General features: G+C 31.7%; 1 protein-coding gene across 3 annotated transcripts; it reads left to right on the top strand.

Moving 5' to 3' along the window:
* Positions 1-455: 455 nt before the first annotated feature.
* On the top strand, positions 456-15,081 carry LOC139488689 (monocarboxylate transporter 9-like). Of its 3 annotated transcripts, none has more exons than XM_071274501.1 (3): positions 456-577; positions 8,032-10,024; positions 14,492-15,081. In XM_071274501.1, exons 2-3 carry the CDS (start codon positions 8,227-8,229, stop codon positions 14,725-14,727), a joined length of 2,034 nt encoding a protein of 677 aa, XP_071130602.1. In that variant the 5' UTR covers positions 456-577; positions 8,032-8,226; the 3' UTR covers positions 14,728-15,081. The 3 variants fall into 3 exon arrangements, with proteins under 3 accessions (XP_071130602.1, XP_071130604.1, XP_071130603.1); XM_071274503.1 differs by lacking the exon at positions 456-577 and adding an exon at positions 5,146-5,208; XM_071274502.1 differs by lacking the exon at positions 456-577 and adding an exon at positions 6,214-6,318.
* The last annotated feature ends 941 nt before the right edge of the window (positions 15,082-16,022 follow it).

Below are 16,022 nucleotides of genomic sequence, written 5' to 3'. Positions count from 1 at the left end.
TTGGACAGAAGCTTCTTACAATCAAAAGATAGTATCAAGAGGAATTGAACTATAGGCACTTGTATAATTTTTTATCATGATCATGATATGGTGAAGAGGTGCTCTAGTTTTTTTCCAGCAATAAGTTAAAATCAACGTAGCGTAGCAAATAGGATGTTACCGCTGTTTCAGAGTGTGTATGTCCCCATTTAAAATTATTAATCTTCGAAACCAGAGGGTTCAAACCGCCTGGACCCCCCCTTTTTTTTCTAGATCCGACATTTGGTAGGACGGTAATAGTTATTAGTGTAAAAGAAGAGCTGATACAGTTTTCGTTTAATTGTCCCAAATGATTATAAATGCATAACATGTTTAAAGTTGTAAAACATCTTTTTAATTAAATAAAGAAGTTGGTAGATTAATTTTAACGCGGGAAAAGTTATAGTACTCATACGCTGTTGCAAGGGAGATAAGTCAATATAACAAGGTCGTCAAGGTCAGCATCCTCAACAGGAACGGTAAATAGCAAAATACTGCTGAAAAAGACATGCTATAAATACCTCAGTTGAATGTAATCGTTTATATTCCGTGATATGGGGTAAGCTATAAGATAAAATTGTGCGAACTATATGTCAACTCCAAAAAACACATGTTTATCGGTTTTGTGTTTTGATGAACAGCTGATCGATGATTGACATTGTTTACATTTTCTGGTCGATTCATTAAATGGCATTGTCACTATAACAGCTGATCAAAACCGCTAATTAATCGGAACAAGCTGTACAGAGATCTGACACTACCTCTTTTACCTGCATGTCGTAATATGAGGCAGGCATTACCTGTAAATGGGGACGTAGTCTGTATGAATTATTTTTTTGTAACTTAAATATTTGTTAAAAAAAAGAAACGGGAATACCGTAACGTTTCCGATTTTGGTTCTGTTGTTAGGGATTTTAGTTGTGACGTTATTTAAGTTATGACGTCATATGCAATGTAAACAAAGAAACGCTATCATCAGGTAACGTTTTTTCATATCAAGGAATTATTTTTAAAATATGAAATTGGTATTGCGTTCCTTCCTATTTATACTAGACTGATAAATATATATTTTACTCAAAGATTCATACAAACGAGACCGGAAAAAGGAAGTACATTACAGATTTCTGCGCAGGTCCGGGATTTCAAAACATGACATAAAAAAAATTGAACGATTTTGAGTTCATTAGTACAATGAAAAATTCGGGAAATTTTCCCGATTTTTTTTTTTATTGAATTTTCTACTGTTATTGGGGACTTCGTCCCCATATGATATTTTATTTATTTATTTTATTTTCTGAGACTCTTGCCGTAATTATGATGCTCCCCCCCCCCCCCCCCATTCATTCTCTTTTGTATCATAATCTTGACAGGTCCTACCCCTTAGTACCTCCCAAAGAAACAGATATGTAGAAAGCTATTCACAAATTTCAACGTTTTCAATTTTTTTGCAAAAATGACTTTACATTTTATTCATGCAGATAACATGGATAATGAGAATTAGAATAATTAGACTTGCATGCAGATAATCAGATACATGCATCTGCAATGGATTGAAGTTAACATTTTGGCATGGTAGCTCATATCTTAAATTTTGTAGCCAATATGTATACGTAGTTCTACACCAAAAAAAGAAGGAGTTGAAGCAGCCCACACCAAATTTTAGCAGCCATTACCGAGTGTTTCCCTGCTAATTTCCAACCCTGCACCATGCATTGTATACAAAATCTTTCATGTCCATTCTTTAAAAGTTGCAATTGTAAGTGAACACATCAATTCTTGAAACAGAAATAACAACTGTAGGTCACTGTATGGCCTTCAACAATGAGCAAAGCCAATACCACATACATTATATGTAGTCAGCTTTAAAAGGCCCCGAAATGACAAATGTAAAAACCTTTTAAAATACCTGTGAATGAATCGTCTCATGTGGAGAGTTGTATCTTTGGCAATCATCATTTGATCATATCACATCTCCTTTTTTTTATTATTGATCTAGAAAAGGTAATAAATGATATGAAATGGACACATTTCTTGTTTACAAAAGTTCTATATCCTCGTTATTTCACACTTACCGGTATCTGATTCTGTAAATAATTTTAAACGTAAAATACATTTTGTCACATGAATCAGTTATTCTCAATAATGTGTGAAAGTTTAAGAGAGATTTTGTAAATGAAATCTTTGATGTGAAACATTTCCCCAATAGATATTTGATAGTTTTGATGTAAACAGGATTTTTTTTTCCAATGATTTTTAATACATGTAGAATTAGTTATGTCAATGTAACTCTGACATGTGTCTGATGTTATTATTTAATAGAATATAAAAATTAGGAGATGTTTAAATGAAGTGGATGTTAAGAATTATAGGCAACCGTACATACATGTACATGTATGTTTATTGAATTAGTTACAAATATTTCTTTAAATTTTGAAAATCAGGTGTATGATTTTCTTGCTGTGTTGAAGACCCATTTGTGGCCTTTGCCCAGTTCTTTGGTCAGGTTGTTGTCTCTTTGACACTGTCCCCATTTCTATTCTCAATTTTATTAAATATAATACAGAGAAATGTACAATCAACAGTTTTGGAATTTTTGGTTACCATTTCCAATTATGTTGTTTGTCCAGTGGCAGTGATTTTTTTTTTTTAAACCAGTATTTAAATAATAATTTGTCAACTTGACTACTTATAAGGTATATAGATAAAGGCAACTGTAGTATACTACTATTCGAAATTCATATATCGATTGAGAAAAAAAAATGTGGTTACATACTAAAACTGAGGGAAACACATCAAATATAAGAGGAGAACTACGACACAACAGAAACACAACACTAAAATGTAACACACACAGAAACGAACTATAATATAACAATGGCCATTTTCCTGACTTGGTACAGGACATTTTAAGAAAAATACAAATAGTACCCTGAAAAACTGAAAAAAAGTGCATCAAGCTCATCAAAGAATTTTTATCATTCTAATTTTATGTACATCTGACAGGAATTTGATTTACTAGTGTCAAAAAAGAAGAGAGCTCACATCTTTCTAAAAGCATAGGTGGAAAGTAAGACACTGTTTTCTTGTCGGGTATAAAATGTCTCATTGATCAAACAAACTATTATCATGATTATCTTATCTGATATTTGGAATAAAGGTTTTAAAGCTTTTAAATCTTCCCGTTCATTCAGATATGAATTGATATTTGCTATCAAATATTTGAAAAAAAAATGAGATATTCGATATATATTGATAAATCAATGTATTAAAGTTGAAATCAATACCAACTTTGTAATGTTATAGAACAAGATTATGAAATTATGAATAGTATGAGAAATAGGGTGCAAAATGTATTCACCAATGAAACTAAAGGTACCTAAAGGCCAGAACATTAATAGACTATTTTCATACTCCAATTTGTCAGTGGATGGGATTACCATTTTTCTTTAGATGGATTTTCCTTCCAATCTGCAGATTTTGAAGTCATGGAAGTTGAGATGGTTTTCCATCTAGAAACTGACTGATAGTTACTGACGACGGAGTATTCATTTTTAAATATGTTGTCTACTCTGTGGTTGGACATCCTGGTACTTTTTACTTTCACCCCCAGATTTATTGATTGAAAGCTTGAATTTACTTCTTTATGCTACACTTTATATTTGAGCACCAGCATGGCCTACCACAGGTAAGGTGATCTGGCGAAAAAATATTAACATCAGAGTAAAAAGTTGGCAAAATGAATATATATCACTCATACCACATCTTCTTATGCATGTTATGTCTATTATGAAAAAGTTATCATAAATAAATGAACATTATTTATTGCATAGCAATATAATATTTCCCACAGAAAGTAACCAAAAGTTAGCGTGCAATAAATTCCAATATTGCACTAGTGCAATAAATCTTGAAAATTCATGACGTCATCAACAACAAAATCTTAGTTTAAACCAATTTTTACTTTCAAATATTATATTGCTATACACTAAAAGGGTTATTGCATGAATATTATAGGGTTATTGCATGAATATTGGGGAATATTGTCCCGAGTAGAATTTTATATTGCACGAGCTTCCGGATATGTTCTACGAGAGACAATATTCCCCAATATTCATGCAATAACCCTTTTATTGTATAGCAATATAATATTTGAAAGTAAAAATTGGTTTAAACTAAGATTTTGTCGTAAATGACGTCATGAATTTTAAAGATTTATTGCACTAGTGCAATATTAGAATTTATTGCACGCTAATTTTTGGTTACCTTCTGTGGAAAATATTATATTGATATACAATAATGGGGAATATTGTCCCTTGTAGAACATATATTGCACTCACAAGCTTGTGCAATATAAAATTCTACTCTGGACAATATTCCCCAATATTCATGCAATAACCCTATATTTTTAGAGCATTTGTTTTCAAACAGGCTGTTATTTTCTTAAATAAACTGTTTTATAAAGAATATTTATTAACCCTTACCATTAGCAATTAGATTTACCTCCCTTCTTTTCAATTTTTCAACTGTAAAAACTGATGGACTAGGATTGTCAGTTTTCTTACCAAATGTCTAGCTGTGATTCTCTCCGCAAACTTAGGCTTCCTGGACTAGTAAAAATTGGATACCAGAAAATTGCCAACTGTTATGAAAGTGGTGTAGAACACCAAGCAATCAATCAAATAAACTTAATTTTAAGTTTTACTTTTTGTACAGTATAACTGACATGAGTTTTGTTTTATTGTTGAAGACCATTCAGTAACCAGTAGTTGTTTGATCCAACAGTCTTTGAGTGAACATATATTTGTTTAGGAGCCAGCTGAAGGACGCCTCCTTGTGGGGAAGTTTCTCGCTGCATTGAAGACCTATTTGTGACCTTCTGCTGTTGTCTGTTCTATGGTCGGGTTGTTGTCTCTTTGATACATTCCCCATTTCCATTCTCAATTTTATTTGTTAAGCTCTTTGAAAATATTACCATCTTTTCTTATTTTTATAAGCTGGTAGTACATGTAATATAATTATGTAATCTGTATAAAATTGGATGTTTTTTTAAATAAGTTAAACATGGAAGTATACTCAGGCATGTAAAATAAAATCAATTGATATGTTTACGTTTTTGTATTTTATGGATTTAAAATCATTTGTGCGTATTATGATATGATTTAAATTCAAAGATGTACTACAAATATCAGGGTATGTTTTTAACAGTTATTTTGATTTTGTACTGACAGTTTTCTTAATTTTGTCATCATGCCAATTTTAATTTGGATTCCTGCTAACTTTTTCTGTAATAAAAAGGAAAATGATTTTAAGAGTTTGTTACATTGAATATATCATGTTGGTATGAAGTACTAGTGTAATGACTGATTTTATTTTTAAAATTGTTTAAGACAAATTTACTGGATTTTTGGATTTTGAATTTTGGATTACATGAAGTTTACAAATTGTCTATAGGCAAATGATAGGTTGCAAATTGAAGTGATATCCTTATTTTATTTATATAAACATTTTCCAATTGTTGAAGAACGTTTTTTGACATTTGGTGTTGTGTTGCCGTTTCATTGAGTTCAACTCTTTACATCTCCTGTATATTATAGCTGACGATGAAATCAGGCGTTATAGTTTGTACAGTCTGATTAAAACCAGCGGCCATTTCCACTTGCAAATGCAACTTTGGGTCTGGTTTTAATCAGACTGAAGTTTGTATTAAAACTTGGGCTAATTGACACATTAAAATCCGGATAATGGCAAATTCATTTTATTTTGGCAAATTACCAGTATAGTGTAAATCTTGGTTGCAATGATTAAGCTAACTGCAATTGTAATTGTAAATATTATAGCATACATGTAAGGTAAAACTTGACTTAGTTTAAATTTTTTAATGAGTGTCTGTTTATATCTTTGTCCCCCTAAATTATGGGTCATGGTTATAGTACAGTTATAGTACGCAAATCTGATTTATTTATATTAATTTTATTGGGTGAATAGTCATATTGAAGAGGATTTTTATGATGCATTCAACCATGTCAAAAGTTGAACTTTAAGAATATAATATTCCTTAAAATATATATAAACACAAGATAAATACTGCTGAAATGGACATTTTACAGTATCCTATAGTTATTTTTTATATAGATACAAAATCTAAATCTGGGTCATAAATTACAAATTGTCATGCATATATCTATAAGTATAACAAGGAAGTCGAAATTTTAAGTTTTTTTAATGATTTATTTTTTTGCTTACATTTTGTACATGTATGATTTGTAAAGTATGTGAAGTGTAACCAGATTTCAATAAACCGTGAGTACAAGACACAATTAATATAATTATTTTTTTAAGGTGACAAGAAATTGTAGTAAGGGGGAATGGAGCTGAATATAAGTTTTCTGGAAAAGATTTTGTTTTTCGTATGTCATTATCTAAAAACTAACTTCAACTTTCTTGTAGCCATCTTTTCTATAAATCTGCATGCATTTGGTTGATTTATTGAATTATTTTTGCTTGCGGTAATTTATTATGTTTCATGGATATGTGGAACAATCTAAAAAAATTAGCAATTACTTTCAATGGGTACTGGTAGGATTTGCAAGGGATGAAGGCTCATGGGAAGTCTGGACTGCCACTAGAAAAGGATTTATGTTAAATAGGGACAGATATTCTGTCTAATATTACAGACTTTAATAGCATACAGTTTATGCTGCATTTTGAAGACCTCACTTTGTATTTAATATGAAGAATAGCAATAAAAGCACTGTTGATTTAATTTTTTATGCCCCACCTACGATAGTAGAGGGGCATTATGTTTTCTGGTCTGTGCGTCCGTTAGTTCGTTCGTTTGTTTGTCTGTCCCGCTTCAGGTTAAAGTTTTTGGTCAAGGTAGTTTTTGATGAAGCTGAAGTCCAATGAACTTGAAACTTAGTACACATGTTCCTTAAGATATGATCTTTCTAATTTAGAAGCCAAATTAGACTTTTGACCACCATTTCACGGTCCACTGAACATAGAAAATGAAAGTGTGAGTTTCAGGTTAAAGTTTTTGGTCAAGGTAGTTTTTGATGAAGTTGAAGTTCAATCAACTTGAAACTTAGTACACACTTACTTATTTTAAATGCCAAATTATTTTTTACCCAATTTCACGATCCATTGAACATGGAAAATGATAGTGTGAGTGGTGCATCCGTGTACTTTGGAAACATTCTTGTTTTGTACATGTAATTTGACTGTAGAGTGGAGAAATATCGTTACACATTTGTTGATGGGTTTACTACATATGTATCCTAGACAATGCTAGATAAAAAGTCAGAAAAATAAAATAAAATAAATTACAGTTCATATGTACTTCAATAATGTTTTCTTTGATGTTGATGGCAAATTCCAATGTAACACAGATGTGAGAGATGTACAAACGAAGATAAAGCACACTATTAATTAACATGTTCTTACAAAGGACAAATCTCTATCCTTCAATTGAAGTCCACGCCCTTCATATTAATTAGCTATGTATTAAATATTTCCAATAGATTTTTGTTAAAACCACAGTATCCTAATATATTTTAGATTTTATGTACAATTTATCATGCCAAGATATCGAACATCTTTATGAAAAAAGGTTTCTTGTTTGTAGTTTTTATAATAAATATGAAAGATGTGGTATGGTTGTCAATAAGGCAACTCTATAACATTTTAGTCATTTAGCTTATTATAGCTAAATGTATTAACTATTGTTGATTGGGGAAGAGAGGGAGTAGTCAGCATGAATGGGAAGATATCTCCTCCATTTTTACAGGTATTTTTCTTTGTGTGACACTGTTACATCAGAACCATTGTTAGGAGTATGATAATATCATGAATATGTCCTCTTGGTGTGTATTGTAAGGCAGGTTTTTATATTCTGAATGGTTTTTTTTCTACTTTCAGAATATTCCCATGGCCACTACTGATAATATGTCCCCTTTGTGTGTATTGTTATTAAGGCAGGTTTTTATATTCTTTATGTTTTTTTTCTACTTTCAGAATATTCCCACTACTGATGAAGTTCAACGCTGGACCTCACTGGCACTTACATCTCAGTGTAAGAAGTAAATTACATTTGTGTAGGCCAATGACTAAGCTGTGTTTATCGGATATATTCTGTATATACTTAGCGGAATTCTTCTCCAGTAATAACTTAAATCAACAATTTATTAAGACAAAGTTCTGTGATATACAATGGCCGAAGCATGTGGTCAAAATGGCAAGAACAAACAAATCTCAAAAAGTGTGTCATCGTCCAGCTCAGATGGAAGTCTTTCCATCGAATCGTCAACCATTTCTATGCCGCCAGCGCCAGACGGAGGCTATGGATGGATTATTGTATTTAGTGCCTTTTTGACTAATATGATTTGCGATGGAATCGCCTTTTCTTTTGGTGTTATGTATTCTGAATTATTGGACGTTTTTGATGCAAGTAAAAGTACAACTTCATGGATTGCATCTTTATTTTTTGGAATGCCCTTGATAGCTGGTCCCTTAGCTGGTGGACTTGCTACAAAATTTGGATGTCGAAAAGTTTTGATTTTCGGTGGAATATTGACAAGTATCGGAATATTTGCCAGTGCATTTGCCGATTCTATTGGCATGTTGTGTTTCTCGTTTGGAATAGTAGCAGGAACTGGCATGTCAATGGGATATGTGACATCACTTGTCATGGTAGCTTTTTATTTCCAAAAGAAACGAGCCTTTGCTACAGGGCTTGCTGTCTGTGGATCAGGAATTGGAACTTTTTTATTTGCCCCATTCCTTGAGTACTTGATTGAAGAATATACATGGAGAGGATCGTTTATAATTCTTAGTGGAATTACATTAAATTTAGTTGTTTGTGGTGCCTTGTTACGACCTTTGGAATTCACTCCGGAACAAGAATGGCAGAGGAATCTAGAAGCCTTCGAAAAAATGTCAAGGTCAGTGTCGAAAGCCAGTCTTCCTGATCATGGTAGACGTAGTAGAAAAGTAAGTGAATCCGACAGCTCTAGCAGTGATTCAGATGAGGAGAATTATATCGGATGTGAGCAGTTAAGTCATTCACAAGTCATACTACCCACATTTCTCGCAGAAAAGAAGAATAAAATACCAAAAGAAGTTTTTGAGGAAATGTGCTCAAACACTGACGAAGCTCTTGACATACTGAAGAATTATTTCCGCACAAGAGGTTCCTCAGATGTTAACATTATAACCAATCCCATAGAAGAAATGTTGACAGTGACCAGTAACGACAAAATCATTATTGTTAAAGAAGATCCCATTAAGAGACAGAAATTTCGCAACAAGCAAAAAGCAGTGCAAAGGGCAAAATTGTCACAATATTTTCCAATGTGTCGTAAAGATTTGTTTTATCGTGGAAATATCATGAAGATCTCTCACCTCCGTTATCGATCAACCAGTTGTCCAGAGTTATATCACGGTTCATTTGACGATGATAGTTCAGATGATGAAGATGAATGGTGTCCAGGAATACCCAAACTACTCAGATTTTCAAAACACTTGAAAAAGTTTTTGCGAACCATATTTGATCCAAAAATTATCAAAAGTCCACTTTTCATATTGTTTGCATTGTCCAATTTTATATTGTACTTCTGGTACGATGTGCCTTATGTGTTTTCAGTGGATCAGGCTAAAAAAGTTGGAATTTCAGATAAAGAGGCGTCATATTTACTCTCTGTTATTGGAGGGGTGAATACTATCGGACAAATTATGTATGGTTATATTGGTGACAAGAATATTAATCTTCCTTTACTGTATGGCCTTTCAATTAGTCTGTCAGGACTTTCACTTATGTTCTATCCTATGTTCACAAGCTTCTCAGTATTGGCCGTCATAAGTGGAGTATTTGGCTTCTTCATCAGTGCCAACTATGTTCTTTCAACATTAATTTTGGTGGAATTCCTGGGTATGGACAAGTTGACCAATGCCTATGGACTGACCATGCTGATACAAGGGATAGCCAATATGATTGGGCCACCGGTTGCAGGTAAATGTATATGTAATTTATAGAACACATATTTTGTTTGGTGAGAAACCCTACACACAACTTCATTTTGTTGTAAGCTATTAAAGTGAAGACCATTAGTGATAAAATGAGAAAAAAAAAAATAAAATTGGAAACTCCCCCCTCAGTTTTAGAGAAATGCTATATTTTTTAATCAAAATTATTTCCCTTTTAAGTTCTAGAAATGAGATAGAAAAAATAAATCAAATAACACAATGTAATGTATATCCTACTAATAATTATCTATTGTTTTTTTTTTATATTAATAACAATACATGAAGTGGTTAGAAATCTTACTGGGATAAATGTACACAAAGATTATAGAATTATCTCCCTTTGACAGTACATGTAATATTTGTAAATTCATCTTCAGTAGCAAAAATTAGTGAAAATGTCTGAAAGGCTTTTAAAAAATTCCTTTATTTGAACAAATAGTTTGGGAACATTTAAAACAGTTTGTTTTATTTTAAAATTAACAAAGCTAAGCATTGATTTAGTTATTTAACATGTTTAACAATGAATTTTTCCATGTATAAGTATTTTAAACTTTTTAGAAACTAAAACATGCTAAAGGGGTATTTAGAAAATACACATGTAAGACATAATGTGTGATTGACATTGCATTTCCCGTTCAGGCCCGTAGCCAGGAATTTCCAAAGGGGGGTTCGTTGGACTAACAAACTCGACTTTAACAGTCACAATTCGAACAGAACATCGACTTTAACAGTGCTTATTTGTTTTCAAGGGGGGGTTCGTCCGAACCCCCCAAACCCCCCCTGGCTACGGGTATGCCATTATTGAAAATAGTTTTAAAACTTATAAAAAAAAAACATAAAGGGAGATAATTCAGCAATCATATTAGTTGCATGGATAAAGCATGTTTGGTAAATTAAAAGTTCATATATTCAGATTCATTGCATGCACTGTAATACAATCTGTTTTTAGATTGATGCATGAGTATGATCTTTGAGAAAATTTCTCCTTGTTGAAGGTGGTACTGTGACCTATAGTTGCTAATGAAACAGCTACATCATTTGATCTTTGGTGGATAGTTGTCTCATTGGCAATCATACCAAATTTCTCATTTTTGTGTACAAAGATGTATGTACAAAAATGTATGTTTGACATTTGCATGTTCTTAATTAATAGACTTTTAGATTTAAATTGAATTACATATGATAGTATGTAGAATCTTCTATAGATGAAAACAAGTCCAGCCACTGAGTTAAGCCTTTTACATGAAGTGTAATTGGTATATGATACTGCGTTGCATGTTAAAATATTAGGTCTAAAATACATGTATATAAGCAGAATGCACATTATCCTGATTTAGAGTCATTTCCTTGCAATTTGATTGGCTGATTGATAGTTTCCTAATAAATTTCAGAACATTTTATCACATCAGTTGGAATTACATGCATCTCCTTTATACCATTTAATTTTCTTCTAGTTGCTTTATTATAAGTCCTAATATTTTTAATTTTTCAGTTTTAGATTAAATATCTATCTAAATAAATTTGGTTGATACAGTGTATTGTTCTTATGATTGAATTTGAATATAATAATTTGTATTATAATTTTATAATTGCATATATAGCAATATAATATTTCCCACAGAAAGTAACCAAAAGTTAGCGTGCAATAAATTCTAATATTGCACTAGTGCAATAAATTTTCAAAATTCATGACGTCATCAACGACAAAATCTTAGTTTAAACCAATTTTTTACTTTCAAATATTATATTGCTATACAATAAAAGGGTTATTGCATGAATATTGGGGAATATTGTCCCTCGTAGAACATATATTGCACTCACAAGCTCATGCAATATAAAATTCTACTCAGGACAATATTCCCCAATATTAATGCAATAACCCTATAATATAACAAAATAAGGATAAATTCATTACACAGTCATGACAGTGTGTACAGAATTTATCCGGTCAATAAAATTCATATTGGGTTTGGCCTTCATATATATATATATATATATGAAAATTTGCTGAGATATATGTGCAAATGTATTATTTTTATTTGTGTGATTGTTTCAGGTTATATTTCAACACCAGATGGTGGTAGGTAAATAAAAGGTAGTGGTGCCCCCTGCTGTTTATAAATGCAACTCTCTATTTCAGTGAAGTTCTTTAGCTCTATCATGTCTATGTTTATCAATATTATAAATAAACATTTGACTTTGTACGGTGTGGTAAGCAATACATCTTTTAAATGTGGACCATGATCTCCTTATAAGGATCTCAAATCTCCTAATGTTCACTATCTTTACATTAATGAGGTTATGAGCCATTAGGTCATGACGGTTATCTCTGAAATTATGTAATGCAAGTGGCTTTGTGAAATAATTGTATAGAAAAAAATTGACAAATTATTTCCTAAAATAGTAATTGTTTGTATAATCTTAGTAACCTGACATTCTTGATATGTGTAACATTTTGTAGAGGGTCTTTAATTCTTTATCAAACTTAAATCCTATGGGAATTGCACCTGAGAATAATTGCTTCATTTTTCTTTCCATATAATTGTATAATGCAGCAAGCAATATGTGATTTTAATCAGGATATAATTTTACTGTCAAATTCAAGACCCTGTGGTTCAGTGGTTGTCATATGATTTAATATATCATATTTGTTTCTCTTTGAATTGTTTTACATTTGTCATTTAGGGGCTTTTTATAGATGACTATGTGGTAAGGGATTTGCTCATTGTTGTAAACTTCTATGTCATTTGGTCTCTGGTGGAGAGTTGTCACATTGACAAGTTATTCCAAACCTGAATTTCACTAGTCATTTGCTTGAACTTGGATAATTGTTATATTAGGTCAACCAACCACAATCATTCTTTAATTGATGCTATTTTAGGGGCCTAGAACCATCAGCTAAGAGTTATTAGAGACTAAAAACTCTTTGCCAGAATTTTGTGGTTGTTCTCATGGACTCTTGTTTGATCAGAGGAAAGCAGTACAGCAAAATGCATTAAGTGCATAGGTAAAGGTAATATCTTTGACTAGCTTGCTTGCTAGCTGAACCGTGAAGTCATTATTCAAGGTATTCTATACTCCTTTGCGAGTAGTCTAGTCCTACAGAAAGATAGATTGGTTATCTGTGGGACTCACTTGTCAACTCTGAAAGGAGGGTAGTATACTTAACCTAATAATGACTTCAAGGTTCAGCTAGCAAGCAATCTAGTAAAAGATATTACCTTTACATACACACTTAATGCATTTTGCTGTAATGAAATTATGTTGTAGCTAAATAAAACATGAAATGTTTGGTTGAGATTTTTTACATGTTAGTCTGGTATCCTACCATAAGTATTTGTTTGATATCAAACTTTGAGGGAAAAGAATGACCTTCAAATGTAGGTAAACAACATCCATTTAGTTTTTGGGATGGAGTACAGTTATATTGCATGCATGTGTAGAGATCACCTTAGACTTGTTTAGTGTAAGCTTTCATGCTTGACATTATATATATATGTCCATGTCTCAGGTATTATAAAACTTTAAAAGCCATAATTCACATTTGATCAGTTATGCACACACGCTTGTAGTCAAGCATAGATTTACTCTTCACAAATCTCTGCTTCCTGACAAAAATATGTTAAAATCTGCAGAATTATAGTTTAAGATTTCCATAATGATAAAGATTTTATTTCTGTCTTCTTTTACTTTAATACATAATTTTTCATTTTTATGAGATTAATGATCAGGTGGTCCTTGACCTTTAGGTTACAAGGTTATCAACAAATTTACATACATTCTAATAATAAACGTTGATTTAATTATTTTATAGTTTTTTTTAATGTTCAACTTTAAAAATAACAAGGAGTCAATGATAATGTGCCCACAGTTGGCCAACATGTTTAAATATTTCAACTTTTTAAATATTTTCAACATTAGACATAAAAAAATGTAGGATATGCAAATATGTCATCAAAGCAAGGACAAAAAACATAAATAAAATATATCAAGAGAACAATATATGGTCTTAAATAATCAACAAATGTCTATGAACTTTCAAGGGCAAAATTAAGTGTTAAAGTGAAGGTTCCAAGTCCCAACCATATGTCCTTATTCAAATACATTGATTGTCCCAAAAAAAAAGGGGAGGGGGGGTTCTAACGATTCCAACCTCTATCTCTATCTACCTCTTTTGGTCTTTGGTAAAAAGTTGTTTCATTGGCAATCAAACCTCATGTTCTTACTCATACTGAAGATTCATTAACTCTATAATAAGGGTACAATATATATCATAATATATATAATAGACAAGAAAAACATAGACATTGTTACAAGGATACTCTCATTTACTGAAAGTATTCAAAAGATACCCCTAATCTGTTAATTAGATAATGAGACACTGTAAATTGTTCATTTCATTTTCTCAGGATTTCTGTTGTCCGCCACTGTAATTTGTTCACTTTATTTTCAGGTCTTCTGTACGACACCTCAGGAAGCTACAATAATACTTTCTACTTCAGCAGTATGTTCATCATTCTAGCTGGCTTCATGTTGACAACTGTTCCAATAACCAAATTTCTTAAACGACATCTAGTGTCACATGGCATGTCACCTGACAAACGCAGGAGGGGATCTCCAGAGGATATTGCAGATCATGACATGACAAGAGTCCAGTTTCTACCTAAAAACATAGAAATCAGTGTGTAAGAAATTGACATAAGATGCTTAGTTACATTGGTATGTCCAAAGACCAGTCATTTGGCAAAAGGAATAGTAATCAATGTGTAATAAATTGACCTTAGATGCTAAGTTATATTGGTATGTCAAAAGATCAGTCATTGGGTGAAAGGATAATAGCAATCAGTGAAAGAAACATTCAGCTTTTTTTTACTTTTGTATAATTGTGTGTTGTACTATAGTATAGAGAATTATATGGTCATCTACTGTAAGTTTATACATTTTAGACCCATTGGTGGCTCTGGTTGTTTTCTGCTATTTGGTTGGGTTGTTGTCTCTTTGACATATTCCCCATTTCCATTTTTGATTTTATGCTACCTAAAATTTCTTTTGTTTATATCCTGATAGATATAAGAAGATGAGGTTTGAGTGCTAATGAACATGAAATGAGCTGCATCGGATAGAAATCTACCTTATGCAAGTGCATGTATACATGTACATGTATAAGATTTTAATTGTTTTTGGAACAATCAATTGGGAAAAAAATGTATAGATAAGTTTTTGTTCTGTTTTGTAGGGTTCTTATAATAAACCAATTTAATTGTTAAATGATTTCAGACTTTTCAAAGAGATTTTCTAAACCCATAATAGGCTAACAGATGTAATGATATACACCTTATCGCTAATCCTGGCTGACCCGGCTGCTTGAACTTTTGACACAATCAACAATCACTTTTCCATTGTGGCGTCAGATGTTATGTTTTGTGACGTCAAAATTTTACGGGAACCTGTGTGATATCCAGTAATGGCGGACAAATAGCGATAAGGTGTATTCATTTGCATAAGGTTGATTTCTTTTTGACGCAGCTCAAATGAAATATCAGCTACTGGATGTTAAGCAAACACCAATTAATTGTTATGAAAGTTTGTATTGCATTTGTAGTTTTTTTTGGCCAGTACAAAAGATTATAGAACTATTTTCTTTTGAAAAATTCTGTGTTCAAACGTTATGATTTAAGGATAAAGTTAATGAATTATAAATTTATTGTGTTTCAAAACATGTTTTATTGATACTTCAATTTTAATCATATAATGACTTAACAAATATACTGTTTAATAATATAATATAATGGCTGGCTGGCCGGGAGTCTTTATATCATTTTCATCTGTCATTTTATATTTTTTAAAGGTCAGCCAATTCTTTAGAGCTAATTTAATATGTTCAAGTGGTTATGAATAATTAACTATTTAAATTTGAGTTGCTGTAATATTAACAAATACCCCATATTTACCTTTATTCAATTTTATGAAGTGCACTTAATTTC

The sequence above is a fragment of the Mytilus edulis genome, chromosome 9, assembly GCF_963676685.1.
Source record: "Mytilus edulis chromosome 9, xbMytEdul2.2, whole genome shotgun sequence".
In the NCBI taxonomy this organism is placed as follows: domain Eukaryota; kingdom Metazoa; phylum Mollusca; class Bivalvia; order Mytilida; family Mytilidae; genus Mytilus; species Mytilus edulis.
This window is presented reverse-complemented; position numbering and strand designations above follow the sequence as displayed.

Coding starts and splice junctions, on each gene's coding strand:
- LOC139488689 (XM_071274501.1), top strand. CDS start 8,227: ATGGCCGAAGCATGTGGTCAAAATGGCAAGAACAAACAAATCTCAAAA. Junction 10,025..14,491: donor GATTGGGCCACCGGTTGCAG/GTAAATGTATAT, acceptor CTTTATTTTCAG/GTCTTCTGTACGACACCTCA.